Consider the following 17,533-nt stretch of genomic DNA (forward strand, 5'->3'; position numbering starts at 1 on the left):
GGAGAAATCTTTCAGAATATTTGTGTGGGTCAGATTTTTCAAATTTTCTGCTTCAATCTTTCATTTGGATTTTAATCTCTTTCACTGTTCTTTCACATTCATCCCATTTCTCACTTATTGATTCCTTCCGTTGCTCTAACCAGTTTTTCCTTTGCCTGAGTTCATTCCATCAACTTGTTATTTAACCAACTGGCTGTCAACCCAAAAAATACTTGCATATTCCTGACTATGAGGCATGCATGAAAGATAGGGAAGGGGGAAAAGGAATAGGGGAGGCGGTATTGATCAAAGATACCAGCATTGGAAAAGGATGACATACACCAGCATTCAACGACAGAATTTATTTGGTTAGAATTAGGGAACAATAGAGGAACAGTATATACTATGGGCCACAAATCTTTAAAGGTAACAATACAAGTAGTGAAGGCTGCAAAAAGGCATACAGGATCCTTAGCTTGAAAACAGGGGCACAGAGTACAAAAACAAGGGAGTTATGATAAACCTTTACAAATCTTTGGTTTGGTCCCCAGCTGGAGTATTGTGTCCAATTCTGGTCACCACACTTTAGGAAGGATGTGCAGGCTTTAGCAGGAGTACAGAAGTAAGTTTATTGGAATGGTTCCAGGGATGAAGGACTTCTGATAGGTGGAGAGACTGGAGGAGCTGGGATTGTTCTCCTTAGAGCAAAGAAGTTTAACAGGAGATTTAATCGAGGTGTTCAAAATCATGAAGAGCTTCGATAGAGTAGTTAAGGATAAACTGTTTCCAGTGGCAGGAGGGTCAGTACCCAGAAGACACAGATTTAATATAATTAGCAAAAGAACAAGAGGGGAGAGGAGGAGAATTTCTTGTTTACACGGTGAGTTGTTGTGATCTGGAACGCGCTGCCTGAAAGGGCGGTGAAAGCAGATTCAATAGTAACTTTCAAAAGGGAACTGGATAAATACTTGAGAAGGGAAAATTGCAGGGCAATGGAGAAAGGACAGGAGAATGGGATTAATTAGATACTTCTTTTAAAGAGCCAGTACAAGCACGATGGGCCAAATGGCCTCTTTCTGTGCTTTAAAATTCTATATTTTCCAACCTGTGGCTTATCATAACAGCCCTGGAAGATGTACTGATTGTGAAGGATACAGGCTGTAATTCAGACAATCCCACTTATTATAATAGTTGTTTTATTGGATAAAGACAGTATAGACAGATATCACAAAAGGATTCAAAGCTGCTGCATTTTATAAAGACAGCAGTTAGAGGAGCTACTGGCTGTTTAAAAGTCTGCTTTCCTAATCTAAACAGAGCTTGTTGTCTATATGTAACTGGAAATGGCTCTTCGGGGATTTTAAACTAACTCCCCTGGCAAAAATCTGATGGGTTCAGATCGATTGATCGTTATTCTTCATTCAATTTTATTTTCCATTGCAATCACTTTATTGATTGGTTGTATCTCTATGACACAGAGTCTAAATGGTGGTTGAGGTGAGTCCACTTGCACAGGCAGATGCAGATTTCTCATACTGTGACTTGTCTCTTTTTTTAATAATTCCTGTTGTAGCCAAAAGGTTGACCAGGTTCCTCCTGAATTTCACCCCGATGAATGCGTATAAGATTGGGTTGATGCAGCTGTGCAGGAATCCCAAACTTTGTGTTGCAGACAGAGCTCTGTCAACATGTTTCTGCATGTCACAAGTCTCATCAATGAGTTTACTCCTCATCAGTGTGTCGATGAACACAGTAATATTATACGGCAGCCAACAAATGAGAAAAGCCAGAACCACCGCTATGATGACCTTCATGGCTTTCTGTTTCTGGAATCCCTTCATTTGACACAGTTTCTGGATCGTCACACTGTAGCAGAAGATCATGACAAGCAGTGGGATGAGGAACCCAATAAAGTGCCTCAAAAACCTGGTGGTTACTCTCCATATTTCAGCTGATTCACCGTCGAGTATCTCATAACACATAATTCTGCTGAAACCTACTGGAATATATTTGCCCTTGTACAGAACAGGTAAAGACAGAGCAATGGCCAGCACCCAAACTGCAGCACAGACCAGTTTGATTAGAAATGGTCTCTTCTGTTTGTGAGTCTGTGTAGAGTAGACAATGGCCAGATAGCGGTCGATACTGATACAAGCCAGCAACAGAATCCCACTGTAAAAGTTAACTTCCTGTAACATGCTGATAATCTTACACATGGCATCACCAAACACCCATCCAAATATGGCATCCACTGCCCAAAAGGGCAAGGTCCCAGCAAAGAGCAGATCGGCCACTGCCAGATGAAGTAGGTAGATGTCTGTGGATGATATTGTGCGACGATTGTAAAGTATGACAACCATTACAACCATGTTCCCTGTCACAGCGAGGAAACAAACCAGGCTATAGACAACAGTCAGCACCGTGTTGATTGAATGACTGTTAATAACCTGCGTACAGGGTGACACGTCAGGATCAAAAGTGTAGCCATCAGTACTGGTGTAATTTTCAAAAAGATCATCAATGTCATTTATGTTTATCTTCATGGAAACCATTTTCTGAAACAAACAAGAGGTAAGTCAGGGAATGAGAACTGTTCTGATGAAGGGTCACTGGCCTGAAATGTTAACTTTGCTTCTCTCTTCACAGATGCTGCCAGACCTGCCAAGTATTTCCAGCACTTTTTGTTTTTATTTCAGATTTTCAGCATCTGTAGTATTTTGCTTTTATTATAACTTCCTTGCTCTTGTACTCTATGCCCCTATTAATAAAGCCCAGGATACTGTATGCTTTATTAACTGCTCTCACAACCTGTCCTGCCACCTTCAATGACTTGTGCACATATACACCCAGGTCCCTCTGCTCCTGCACTCCTGTTAGAATTGGACCCTTCATTTTATGTTGTCTCTCCATGTCCTTCTTACCAAAATGAATCACTTCACATTTCTCCACACTGAACCTCATCTGCCTCTTGTCTGCCCATTCCACCAACTTGTCCGTTTGAAGTTCTGCAGTATCCTTCTCACAGTTCACAATGCTTCCAAGTTTTGTATCAACTGCAAATTTTGGAATTGTGCCCTGTACACCAAGGTCTAGGTCATTAATGTATATCAGGAAAAGCAAGGGTCCCAACACTGACCCCCGGGGAACCCCACTACAAACCTTCGTCCAGCCCAAAAAATATCCATTAACCACTATCGTCTGTTTTCTGCCACTCAGCCAATTCCATACCCATTTTGCTACTGTCCCTTTTAATCAATGAGCTATAACTTTACTTTTAATTAGGGATGAGCAATAAATGTTGGCCTGGCCAGTGACGCCTACATCCCATGAATGAATAAAAGAAAACTTCACAAACACTGTATTAAATGCCTTCTGAAAGTCCATATACACCACATCAACAGCATTGCCCTCATCAACCCTCTCTGTTACCTCCTCAAAAAACTCAAGCAGGTTAGTTAAACATGATTTTCCCTTAACAAATCCATGCTGGCTTTCCTTAATTAACCTGCATTTGTCCATGTCCCCATTAATTTTATCCCGAATTATTGTTTCTAGAAATTTCCCCACCACCAAAGTTAAACTGACTGGCCTGTAGTTGCTGGGTTTATCTTTACGCCCTTTTTTGAAAAAGGGTGTAACATTTGCAATTTTCTAGTCCTCTGTCACCACCCTTGAGTCGAAGGAAGACTGAAAAATTATGGCCAGTGTCTCCACAATTTCCACACTCACTTCCCTCAGTATCCTTGTATACATCTCATCCAGTCCTGGTGATTTATCAACTTTAAGTATAAACAGCCAATCAAATACCTCCTGCTTATCAATTTTAAATCCTTCAGGTGCATTAATTACCTCATCTTTCACCGTGGCCTGAGAAGCATCTTCTTCCTTGGTAAAGACTGATGCAAAGTCAGGGCCGCGCCCCTAGCCAAGCTGTTCCAGTAGTGCTACAACACTGGCATCTATCCGACAATGCGGTAAATTGCCTAGATATGTCCTGCACTCAAAAGGCAAGATAAATCCAACCCAGCCCATTACTACCCTATCAGACTACTCTTGATCATCAGCAATGTGATGGAAGGTGTCGTCGACAGTGCTATCAAGCAGCACTCACATAGCAATAACCCGCTGACTGACATTCAGTTTGGGTTCCACCAGGGCCACTCCACTCCTGACACATTGGAGGCCGTGCCTTCATTTGCCTGGGCCTAAGCTGTTGAATTCCCTGCCTAAACCTCTCCTCCTCGCTACCTTTCTCTTCTCCTTTAAGACACCCCATAAAACCTACCTCTATGACAAAGCTCTCCTAATATCTCCTTGTGTGGCTCAGCATCAAATTTTGCTTGATAACACTCCTGTGAAGCACCTTGAGACGTTATATTAAAGGCACTATATAAATGCAAGTTGTTGTTGGTGTTGTTGAGTGATTCCAGAGTTTTAGCCACTATTATCATACCCAAAAGACTGTTCAAGGAACTGGTCACTGTTTGTTGTCAAAATGTTTCTGACACTGGTCATTAACTTACTTTCTACCAGTTTGTACCCATATTCCTTGGATCTGCTGTTTTAGTTAAACTTGCATTAGCTCTTCATTCCTGCTTGGTATCTTTTATCACTCTATAATGTCATGTCTCATTTGCCTCTGTTGAAAGTTGACCTTTAGAAAATATTTGACCTGGGCCAAGCATAGGGGTCAATTCAACAATCCTTTCTTCCCAATGTTCAGGCACTGTAAGAGAGTGCGGTTCAGAGATTCAGGATACCGTGTTTGGGGTGTGAGGTTTCTCCAGTGAGGTGTTCCAGGGAATCAACTGGTTGGAATCATGCTTCTTTTTGTAATAATTTTGGAAATTTCACCCTTCCGTTCAACCCTCCTCCCCTGAAGGCGTTAAAGGTCTTGATGATTTACAGGCTCATGGTACCACACCCAAGTAGCCATTCTTTATGTACGAGCCTTGACAGTACATACCATACCATACAACCTTACGGATTAGGAGCGGAAGTAGGCCATTCAGCCCCTCTAGCCTGCTCCACCATTTAGTAAGATCATGGCTAATCTGTTTCTGTCTCGAATTCCACACTCCCATCTACTCCCGATATCCTTTGATCCCCTTGCCTAACAAGAATCTATCTACCTCCGCCTTAAAAATATTCAATGACCCCGCCTCCACCACCTTCTGAGGCAGAGAGTTCCAAAGTCACACAACCCTCTGAGAGAAAACATTTCTCCTCATCTCTGTCCAAAAAAGGTGACCCCTAATTTTAAAACAGTGACCCCTAGTTCTGGACTCACCCACAAGAGGAAACATCCTTTCCACATCCACCCTGTCAAGACCGTTCAGGATCTTATAAACTTCAATCAAGTCTCCCCTCACTCTTCTAAACTCCAGTGAAAACAAGCCCAGTCTGTCCAACCTTTCCTCATAAAATAACCTGCTCATTCCAGGTATCAATCTAGTAAACCTCCTCTGAACCGCCTCCAATGCATTTACATCCTTCCTTAAATAAGGAGACCGAAACGGCACACAGTATTCGAGATGTGGTCTCACCAATGCCCTGTATAACTGAAGCATAACATCCTTACTTTTATTTTCAATTCCAGTGAGTGTTGGCAGGCTATTACTCTTCATGTGAGCTAGCATACTGTCCAGCAAATAGCAAATAGACAGTAATCAGAAGCAGCAATTTATGTTATTTTTCCCATCTTAAACCAGGGCTGCATTAAAAAGGATGTGTATTTGAATTTGTCTCAGACCCCCACAACTTTGTAGTAGAAATTCGTATGAAAACATTAATTAACTAAAATTACCTCCTGTCGCATGAACTTATACCCGTACAACTTTAAAATTATGAGTATTTTCACAGATGCCTGGGGATTGGATTTTCACTGAGCCCAGGCTGATGGGATGAAAGTCTACTCACTCTGCTGGCTCTGAGCATCCTATATGAGATGAACATGATTCACAACAGGAAGCTGGAGATAATGTGGCACTAAATATTGAGACTGCCCATTCTGACACTGGAGGGGGAATTTTAACCTATCCTGTCCAGCAGTGTAAGAAATGAAACCCCTTGAAACTAATAAAATCTTCTCAGGGTAATTTCGAATTCTTATAGAAACAGTAGGCATAGTATGAAACGGACCCACACAAGAGCTGTTTTCCTTTCTCACTCAAAAGGGACAGAGAAGTTCCTAATGCCAAGGACATCACTGATGTAAACAAGATAGGGGGGGAAGTGCATGGCATTCCCAAAGGGGGGGGGGGGGGTCATATAGAAGCCACTAGATGTTTTGATTTGAGGGAGTCCTCTAGTGCCTTGTGTACCCTGTGTAAACCTTGGCGCGGAGTCAACTCCCCCTTGGCCCCTTTATTCCCTACACCCACTTGATCCTGGCCCTCACGTGGGACAAAGTCCTTTTAATTCAGGCTCAGGCTGGGTGTTTGGGATATCGGGTTACAGGAGAGCCACCCTCCACCTTCAAATTCAAATCCACCGGCTACGGTTAATGGCTTAGTACAAAGAGGAGGAAACTCAGTCCTTTCTTTAACTATCAATTTACTTTATTCACGTTGTTGTACAATGTAAGAATAAGGCTTATACACTTGGTTAGCCAAAAGCATGCAACTCAAACTGGGTTATACAGTTAATAACAAAGCTAGCTAGAATCGATAAGCACATCCACTAGGTTCCTCTGACCTAGTCACAGAAAACAAAGGATAATACCTAAAAAAGGGGAGAGCTGATGCTGGCCAGGCATTCCGTTCTCTCGCTCTTTTACGTCGTTGCCACGCTGCTCACGCAGGGTCTTCCACTTTCGCGATGGTTGGTCTCTGGAGTTTCTCGCTGGCTCTATGCCTGAGATTCTCCATACTTATTATCTTTCTTATCTCTTCAAAACTGTGCTGTCGCTTTCCTGTTGGTTTAGGCTTGCTCACCTCATTCGTATCTTCTCCTTATTGGCCCAGGCCCAAAGACCCCGGTATCACATGGTGTCCAAATAAAGCTCTGTTCCTGTGATCTCTCCCTTGTCTTGTCACATAAATTAATTAGTTCAAACGGGTTTTTAACATCACAGGCCAGTGTCTGAGCTCAGGTTACTTTAGTTCATGAACTATCCAGCAGTTTGTAACAGATTCTGTACTTCTTGCAGCCCCTGGCCAATACCTGCCATCTGTACAGATGGCTAGTGAAAGCTAACATTTGGCCTCCAATATGAAGCAAACTGAAAGATGATCTTGAGCTGAAGTGATGGACAAGGGGGAGGTGACCACCCTGACACCTTGGGTACCTGTCCTGTATTCATTGGTTAAAAGGGTTCGAACAAGTGATTGGTATAGGGTGAACTAGCAGCCCCCAAAAATAAGGTTATCAATGGATGCTCAGAGGAGCAGACACAGCAGCCCTGTCTGCCAGAAGTTAGACAGCTTCCTGACACCTTAGCTAACTGGTGAAAAGACAGCAAGAGAAGACGGGTCATATACTTCTGTCTATTTAGTTTATGCATCATATCTAAACTGTTGCTTCTTAATAAACTACTTTAATATTACTTATAAGCTCTCAACCACCTATTTTGGGTAATCTGTGACTCCAAACAAATCTTACACTGGGAACAGTTAAAATAGCTGTACAAAGATGACCCCATTCCCCCGAAGTTCCCAACTCCGCTTTTATAACTGGGCCATTTTTTTTAGACAGCCAAGGTGCCACCTCACTCCATCAGCAGCCTCATTAATGCATGTTCATTGGGGTTCTATGAAATCCAAGGAACCCCACCGATATTTTGATGGGTTTCCTGCTGCTCAGTAAAACCTCATGGGAGGAAGTGGAGGTCCTTTCCTTATTGGAGGCCAAGAGGAACAGAAGTGCCTTCTACTGCTCGGGCACCCCTTCACCACACTCAAAATGTCCCCAATTCTCACCCTCCTCACCATAGCCCCCACTCTGTCCAGGACTTACCCTGGACCCCGCAATTTTAACCTACCTGAAGTCTTCCAGCGATATATTTCTCCCCACCTTGTGGATAAAGTTTGCCAGCTCAGGGAGTTAACATCTACCCCTATATATTTGAAGGAGTGATCTCATTCCCAATGTTAACAGACTTCACCTAGCTGAGCAAGAAACAGTATTTTTGCAAAATTCATTCAATTGATTTGCTGATTAAAATCTACATACCTTCTCAAAGGATGATCAGTGTTTCCTGCCTGTCTATAAGTGGATACAAAGATTTTCTTGACTATCCAACGTGCCAGACACAAACCAAACCAGAGGACTGCTCAGAGGCTTTGACAATGTTTGATGAAATGAACACAGATTTAAATTTCTGCAGAGTGTGGGCTGTCCAGTGTGTGCGTCCTGTTAAACAGAAGTGGGTGTTCTGCACAGTTCTGTGAAGAATGTTGCAATATGTTAAGTAATTTAAAGAGGAAAATGCAGAACCAGCATGGGAAGTGGCTCAAATAAATCCCACAGATTGCCGTAAATGGCAATTTCCAACGCATCGTTTCTGTAAAGTTAACATGAAACAGAAATGTTATCATTAGAATTGGAGTGCCCAATATGGAATGTGTTGGATTGGGATCAGCAGTTGTTTGGGAGACCGGTTTTCTGCAGAATTGGTAAATCAGCTGATAATTAATTTATGTAAAGTTGCTACTGTTATGAAAATGCCTCTGTGTTTTGTTAAATACATTTTTTGAGGATTCATTTTTGAAAGATTGATGAAATGTTAAACATTGGGGTATTCAAAGGGGGTCATGTAAAGGCCACTTTGAAAAACAGTCCCTGGAAATGTTTTTTAAAGAGGCAGTGAGAAGTCTTGTGAGGAAAACAAGCCTTTCTGGGAAACCACCTGACTTCCCGCAGCAACGAGCCTTTCCAGCTCAATAAGCAACAGTGAACTTTGGACACCTGGAGAAATTTGTTCCAAAGAAGTGACAGGTCAAGATTGATGGAGGCCAAAAGGTTGACCTTCTGTTGTCGGTTTCGCTTTTGAATTGTTTTCAGTTGAGGTTGGACTGTATAAAAAGGCAGAGAACTTCCAAGGAGAGAAGAGAATTCCCAAGGAAGGAGAGAGGACCCCAACCCAGCACAGCTTTCCAGCACCTCTCTAAAAGACCCTGAGAAGCCCACTGTGTCAACTCATCTTGCATCCTGTCTTTGAAGAAAAGCCTGCTAAATTAATTCTCAACAGTTCAGATGAAGGGTCACTGACTTGAAACGTTAACTCTGCTTCTCTCACCACAGATGCTGTCAGATGTGCTGAGTATTTCCAGCATTTCTTGTTTTTAATTCTCAACGCCACCTGAAAATAACTCTTCTAAAAGATCCCACTGACCTATCTACGTGTATTCTGGGGCCAGACTGTATGCCAGTTTTGGAACATAACACTCAAGAAGCTCGACACCATCCAGGACAAAGCGGCCCACTTGATTGGCACACCATCTACAAACATTCACTCCCTCCACCACCGACGCACAGTGGCAGCAGTGTGTACCATCTACAAGATGCACTGCAGGAATGCACCAAGGCTCCTTCGACAGCACCTTCCAAACCCGCGACCTCTGCCAACTAGAAGGACAAGGGCAGCAAATACATGGGAACACCACCACCTGCAAGTTCCCCTCCAAGTCACACACCATCCTGACTTGGAACTATATCGCCGTTCCTTCACTGTCACTGGGTCAAAATCCTGGAACTCCCTTCCTAACAGCACTGTGGGTGTAACTACCCCACATGGACTGCAGCGGTTCAAGAAGGCAGCTCACCACCACCTTCTCAAGAGCGATTAGGGATGGGCAATAAATGCTGGCCTGGCCAGCGACGCCCACATCCCGTGAATGAATTTTAAAAAATAACATATTTCATTTTCTGTTTCTTCAAGAATGTGCAAATATTCAGCCCAAGTGTCTTTTTTGACTGTATTGGAGTTCTAAAATCAGAAATCTCTTTATGTTTCTGGTTAACCAGTGTATGTGTGTGTGAGTAGGAGGGGCTAAGGTAAATATGGAACTTTCATATTTCAACCATTGCACTTATGCTTTACATCATTACTGGTTAAAACTTGTTTTATAATAAACTGATAATTTTGCTGTTCATTAAAGAAACCTGGTTGGTGTGTTTTATTCTGGGATAAAAATAAGTTTATCATTGTATCGGTAAGTGGAAAAAAATTCAAATGTATGTTGTGACCCATGGAGAAGTGGAACTGGAATAAACAGTGCACTCCTCCCACCTCGGTCATAACATATAACTGGGGGCTCTGCAGGATAAACCCAATGTCGATGGTGTACAATTGTAAGTGGGGTAATAATAATTGAAAAGAAAATAAGAAAAAAAAAAATTTTTGTGCAGTAGATTAAAATTTAAAATGTCTCTTTCATTTTCTGTGACTTTTTTGGGGAAGGAGGCTGTATCCCGAGTGATTTGAGACACCTAACTGAGGTTAAACTAAAGAATTTGCCATAACTTTTGGTGTGGGAGATAAAATCAGGAGCTATGAAAGTAGACATAATTGAAGTAGTAGCACATCATTTGAAATTGGAAGGAGAAGAAGGCAAACCTTAGTGCAGTTGAATTAGCTAAAATTCAGTTACAGATGAGGCAGCTTGAAATTGACAAAGAAAAAGAGATTGAAAGAAGAAAACTCGAGCAGGGAAAAGAGTTGAAAAAACTTGAGCCTGAAAAAGAATTGACAATGAAAAAAGTTGAACTAGAATTTCAAAGAGAAAGAGAAAGAGAAGGAAGGGAATTTAAAGTTAAAAAGCTGGAACTTAGACAACAGGGTAACCTGGACTTCAGTGAAAGTTTTGGTGAGTAAAGATCTGACTCCAGCCCAGGACCCATTGTAAATTTGTACAAGCCCTTCCTAAGTTGGGTAGAAGGGACAGAGAGGCATTTTTCACTTCCTTTGAAAAGATAGCCAAACGGATGAAGTGGCCGAAGGAAAGCTGGACACTGCTTAAGCAAAGCAGGTTGATGGGCAGAGCTCATGAAGTTTATGCCATGCTTTCAGAGGAGGCTTTTGCAGATTATGAGATGGCAAAAAAGACTATTCTCACTGCGTATGAGTTAGTCCCTGAAGCATACAGGCAGAAATTTTGGATCCTCCGGAGACTGTCTGGGCAGCCTTACATAAAATTTGAGAGGGTAAAGCAATTAATTTTGATCGTTGGATATGGGCACTAAAGATAGAGGTCATGTATGAGAATTTTGAAAACTAATTCTCCTGGAAGAATTAAAAAATTCACTCCCTTTGTTGTAAGAACTCATGTAGCGAACCAGAATGTTTCAATGGCCAGACAGGCAGCGGAAATTGCTGATGATTATGAGCTTGAATACAAGCCCACACCCCCTGTCCGTCACCCCCACAAACCCAAGAAGGATAGAAGGTGGGAGGGTGAAAGGAAGGCAAGTAGCCGGGGACAAGAGGGACAGCTGGGAGCACCCCAGTTTCTCAAACTCAGGCCAGAAAGGAAGATGCTGAGAGTGGAAGTGAGGTCCGCAAGCATAAAGGTTACCATTGTCAGAAGGTGGGACATCTTCGTGAAGAATCCTGAAAGTTGCAGAGTAAACTCATGGGACTTATTGGGGTACACAAAGCCAATACAGAGAAAGGGGACCTGACCGAGAGCACAGCAGATCAGGCTGTAGCTCTGACTGTAGCTGCAAGGCTAATTACAAAAACTACTGTGAATAAGATACCTGAGAGTTATAAGGAATTCTTGTCACAAGGAAAAGTAACTCCTTATCCCTCAAGTGAGGCAGGTAAACCTATAGTTATTCTTAGGGATACAGGAGTCACCCAAACTCCTTTACTGAGGAAAGACACAACATTTCCACCAGAGACAACACTGAATGCCAAGAATTTAATGAGTGGTATTGGCAGGGAGTATATACCCGTACCTTTGTATTGGGTGACCGAATGCCTGGAAAAATAACTGTAGGAGTTGTCCATAGTTTGCAGTTGACCTACTCCTGGGAAATTATTTGGCTGGAGCGAAGGTCGTAGCTTCTCCAATAGTCACGGAAAAACCAAGTGCAGTTAAGGAGACAGAACAGTTGAAGGAAAAGGTTCCAGGAATTTTTCCTTCATGTGTAGTAACCCGAGCAATGGCTAAATAAGTTCCATTGTCAGAGGTAAAATTGGCACCACAGACAGATAGGCGCTATCTGCAATTTGGGATTTGGATAATCCGAAGGATTAAGCCTTCTCTGATCATGGCTCAGCAGGCTGATCCAGAGTTAAATACAGGGGCACAATCAGCTCTAACAGAAGCTGAGGCAAAAGGAGTTCCAGAAGGCTATTCTATTAAAGATGGGACTTTGATGAGGAAGTGGAGAGTACCTCACAGACCTGAGAATGAAGAATGGACGGTTATTCATCAGATAGTTGTACCTCCAAAGTATCGCCGGGAACTATTGAGGTGAGCACATGAAATTCCGATAGCGGGACATGTGGGGATCCGGAAGACCAAATCACATATAAGTAAACAAATTCCTATAGCGGGACATGGGAGGGTCTGGAAGACCAAATCATGTATAAGTCGAAATTATTACTAGTAAGGTCTTTACAAGGACGTGGTGCAGTTTTGTAAAACGTACCATACGTGCCAGATTGTAGGAAAACCGCAACCTGCCTTAAAACCGGCACTTCTAATTCCCATACCAGTTTTTGGGAAACCATTTAGTTGGGTGTTGGTAGACTGTGTAGGGCCTTTACTGAACAAAAGCAGGACACCATACATATTCACTATCATGGATATAGCTATTCGGTTCCCAGAGGCCATTCCCATGAGAACAATTCCTGCTAAGGTAGTGGTAGAGAAGTTAACCCAGTTCTTCACAAGATATGGATTACTGATGGAGATCCAGTCAGATCAAAGTTCCAATTTTATGTCGAAAATTTTTCAGGAGGTTATGAGTAATTTGGGTAGAACACAGTTAAAGTCTATAACCCACAGAGACAAGGAGCTTTAGAAAGGTACTATCAGACCCTCAAAATGATGATCAGGGCATACTGTCATGAATATCCCCATGATTGGGATAAAGGGCTGGAATTTCTTTTATTTGTCACTAGGAATTCACCTAATGAGTTGACAGGTTTTAGTCCTTTTGAATTAGTTTATGTGCATGAGATAGGAGGTCCTGTAAAACTAATTAAAGAAAGCTTTTTATAACAGAGGGACAAATATTCTGTGCTAGATTATGTCTCCATGCTCCGGGAACAGCTCATGAGAATTTGCAAAGTGGCTCAGGAACACCTGAAAGCTTCCCAAACAACTATGAAGAAATGGGCAGACAAGCATTTCAAGACCCGGACATTTCAACCAGGGGATGAAGTGTTAGTATTATTACCTTTACAGGGTCAACCACTAAAAGCATGGTTCAGTGGTCCATATAAAGTGGTCAAGAGAATTTGTAAAGTAAATTATTTGATGGACACCTCAGATTACTGCAAAAAGAGTCGATGATGTCATATCAACATGTTCAAACAATATCGTCGTTGGGAGAAAGATAGGCAAGTACAGGTATGTCAGGTAGTAGGGACAGTGAAGGATGAAAGGGATAGTGAGGACGAGGCAGAAGGAGGCCTAGACAATTCTTAAATTAAACTTCCTACTATCCGGTTAGCTCATACTGAATTGCTAGGGAAATTGGACACCGGGGTTTCATATTTAGATGCAGAACAACAAGAAGACCTAACAAGGCTGCTCACAGCATTTAAAAGAGTCTGTAGGGATAAGCCAGGATGTACAACCTTAGCCACACATGATGTGGGTGTAGGGGAATCCTTTCCTATAAAAAAGCATCCTTACCACTTAAGTCCAGAGAAACAGGCCCAGGTAATCCAATACATGTTGGAAAACTACCTAACTGAACCCAGTCAAAGCAGCTGGAGGTCACCAATGGTATTAGTGCCTAAACCTGACAGTTCAACTAGACTTTGTATAGACTACAGAAAAGTTAATGTGGTAACAAAGAGAGTCTCCTACCCAATACCTTGCTTGGAAGACTTATTGATAGAGTGGGCAGTGAATTTTTTTTTATTCATTCATGGGATGTAGGCGTCACTGGCCAGGCCAGCATTTATTGCCCATCCCTAATTGCCCTTGAGAAGGTGGTGGTGAGCTGCCTTCTTGAACCGCTGCAGTCCATGTGGGGTAGGTATACCCACAGTGCTGTTAGGAAGGGAGTTCCAGGATTTTGACCCAGCGACAGTGAAGGAACGGCGATACAGTTCCAAGTCAGGATGGAGTGTGACTTGGAGGGGAACTTGCAGGTGGTGGTGTTCCCATGTATTTGCTGCCCTTGTCCTTCTAGTTGGTAGAGGTCGCGGGTTTGGAAGGTGCTGTCTCAGGAGCCTTGGTGCATTGCTGCAGTGCATCTTGCAGATGGTACACACTGCTGCCACTGTGCGTCGGTGGTGGAGGGAGTGAATGTTTGTAGATGGTGTGCCAATCAAGCGGGCTGCTTTGTCCTGGATGATGTCGAGCTTCTTGAGTGTTGTTGGAGCTGCACCCATCCAGGAGAGTATTCCATCACACTCCTGACTTGTGCCTTGTAGATGGTGGACAGGCTTTGGGGAGTCAGGAGGTGAGTTACCCGCCTCAGGATTCCTAGCCTCTGACCTGCTCTTGTAGCCACGGTATTTATATGGCTACTCCAGTTCAGTTTCTGGTCAATGGTAGCCCATAGGATGTTGATAGTGGGGGATTCAGCGATGGTAATGCCCGTTGAATGTCAAGGGGAGATGGTTAGATTCTCTCTTGTTGGAGATGGTCATCGCCTGGCACTTGTGTGGCGCAAATGTTACTTGCCACTTATCAGCCCAAGCCTGGATATTGTCCAGGTCTTGCTGCATTTCTACACGGACTGCTTCAGTATCTGAGAAGTCACGAATGGTGCTGAACATTGTGCAATCATCAGCGAGCATCCCCACTTCTGACCTTATGATTGAAGGAAGGTCATTGATGAAGCAGCTGAAGATGGTTGGGCCTAGGACACTACCCTGAGGAACTCCTGCAGTGATGTCCTGGAGCTCAGATGATTGACCTCCAACAACCACAACCTTGTGTCTTGTTACAGAGATACTGGCAAGTTCCTTTACCACCTCGAACTAAAGAAATATCGGCCTTTGTCACACCAGGCGGTCTTTTCCAATGTTCAGGCTAACAAATTCCCCAGCAACCTTTCAGAGATTAATAAACCATGTGGTAGACAGTGTTCCTAACTGTGTAGTTTACCTTGATGATGTGCTGGTACACAGTAACACTTAGAAGGACCACTTCGAACAACAAAAAGCTCTGTTTAGAAAATTACAATCAGCTGATTTCGTAATAAACCTTGCCAAAAGTGAATTTGTGAAAGCGAGAGTGACCTACCTCGGGCATACAATAGGGCAAGGACAAGTGTTTCCAAGAACTGCGAAAGTACAACCCCTTGGACTTAATGAAAAATCATGAGATTTTTGTGGATGTGTAGTTTCTGCTGAAAATTTGTACCAAATTTCAGTACCATAGCTGCTCCACTGACAGATTTACTACAGAAAAAGAAAACCAAGGCAGTGTTGCCAGTGAAGTGCCAAGTAGCTTTAGGAGGCTGAAAGCCAGTTTGATTAATGAACCAGTTTTGGCTGCTGCAAATTTCACTACGACCGTCAAGGTAGCAACTGATGCTCGTGACCTGGGGGTCAGTGCAGTCCTGTTACAAGGTGATGAATCAGGTATAGAAAGGTCGGTGCATTCCTGTTACAAGACGATGAATCAGGTATAGAAAGGTCAGTGCAGTCCTGTTACAAGGTGATGAATCAGGTATAGAAAGGTCGGTGCATTCCTGTTACAAGACGATGAATCAGGTATAGAAAGGTCAGTGCAGTCCTGTTACAAGGTGATGAATCGGGTATAGAAAGGTCAGTGCAGTCCTGTTACAAGGTGATGAATCAGCGATAGAAAGGTCGGTGCAGTCCTGTCACAAGACGATGAATCAGGTATAGAAAGGTCAGTGCAGTCCTGTTACAAGGTGATGAATCAGGTATAGAAAGGTCAGTGCAGTCCTGTTACAAGGTGATGAATCAGCTATAGAAAGGTCGGTGCAGTCCTGTCACAAGACGATGAATCAGGTATAGAAAGGTCAGTGCAGTCCTGTTACAAGGTGATGAATCAGGTATAGAAAGGTCGGTGTAGTCCTGTTACAAGGTGATGAATCAGGTATAGAAAGGTCGGTGCAGTCCTGTTACAAGGTGATGAATCAGGTATAGAAAGGTCGGTGCAGTCCTGTTACAAGACGATGAATCAGGTATAGAAAGGTCAGTGCAGTCCTGTTACAAGGTGATGAATCAGGTATAGAAAGGTCAGTGCAGTCCTGTTACAAGGTGATGAATCAGGTACAGAAAGGTCAGTGCAGTCCTGTTACAAGGTGATGAATCAGGTATAGAAAGGTCAGTGCAGTCCTGTTACAAGGTGATGAATCAGGTACAGAAAGGTCAGTGCAGTCCTGTTACAAGGTGATGAATCAGGTATAGAAAGGTCAGTGCAGTCCTGTGACAAAGTGATGAATCAGGTATAGAAAGGTCAGTGCAGTCCTGTTACAAGGTGATGAATCAGGTATAGAAAGGTCAGTGCAGTCCTGTTACAAGGTGATGAATCAGGTATAGAAAGGTCAGTGCAGTCCTGTTACAAGGTGATGAATCAGGTATAGAAAGGTCAGTGCAGTCCTGTTACAAGGTGATGAATCAGGTATAGAAAGGTCAGTGCAGTCCTGTTACAAGGTGATGAATCAGGCATAGAAAGGTCAGTGCAGTCCTGTTACAAGGTGATAAATCAGGTATAGAAAGGTCAGTGCAGTCCTGTTACAAGGTGATGAATCAGATATAGAAAGGTCAGTGCAGTCCTGTTAAAAGGTGATGAATCAGGTATAGAAAGGTCGGTGCAGTCCTGTTACAAGGTGATGAATCAGGTATAGAAAGGTCAGTGCAGTCCTGTTACAAGGTGATGAATCAGGTATAGAAAGGCTGGTGCAGTCCTGTCACAAGGTGATGAATCAGGTATAGAAAGGTCAGTGCAGTCCTGTTACAAGGTGATGAATCAGGTATAGAAAGGTCGGTGCAGTCCTGTTACAAGGTGATGAATCAGGTATAGAAAGGCCGGTGCAGTCCTGTTACAAGGTGATGAATCAGGTATAGAAAGGTCAGTACAGTCCTGTTACAAGACGATGAATCAGGTATAGAAAGGTCAGTGCAGTCCTGTCACAAGGTGATGAATCAGGTAGAGAAAGGTCAGTGCAGTCCTGTTACAAGGTGATGAATCAGGTATAGAATGGTCAGTGCAGTCCTGTTACAAGGTGATGAATCAGGTATAGAAAGGTCAGTGCAGTCCTGTTACAAGGTGATGAATCAGGTATAGAATGGTCAGTGCAGTCCTGTCACAAGACGATGAATCGGGCATAGAAAGGTCAGTGCAGTCCTGTTACAAGGTGATGAATCAGGTATAGAAAGGTCAGTGCAGTCCTGTTACAAGGTGATGAATCAGGTATAGAAAGGACGGTGCAGTCCTGTTAC

General features: G+C 43.0%; 1 protein-coding gene across 1 annotated transcript; it reads right to left on the reverse strand.

The window, feature by feature from the left end:
* Positions 1-326: 326 nt before the first annotated feature.
* Positions 327-8,238, reverse strand: LOC137371825 (C-X-C chemokine receptor type 2-like). Its single transcript, XM_068034747.1, has 2 exons — positions 8,152-8,238; positions 327-2,534 (listed from the first exon to the last, which is right to left on the reverse strand). Exon 2 carries the CDS (start codon positions 2,529-2,531, stop codon positions 1,461-1,463), a length of 1,071 nt encoding a protein of 356 aa, XP_067890848.1. The 5' UTR covers positions 2,532-2,534; positions 8,152-8,238; the 3' UTR covers positions 327-1,460.
* Positions 8,239-17,533: the final 9,295 nt, after the last annotated feature.

Source organism: Heterodontus francisci, chromosome 7 (genome assembly GCF_036365525.1).
Source record: "Heterodontus francisci isolate sHetFra1 chromosome 7, sHetFra1.hap1, whole genome shotgun sequence".
In the NCBI taxonomy this organism is placed as follows: Eukaryota; Metazoa; Chordata; class Chondrichthyes; order Heterodontiformes; family Heterodontidae; genus Heterodontus; species Heterodontus francisci.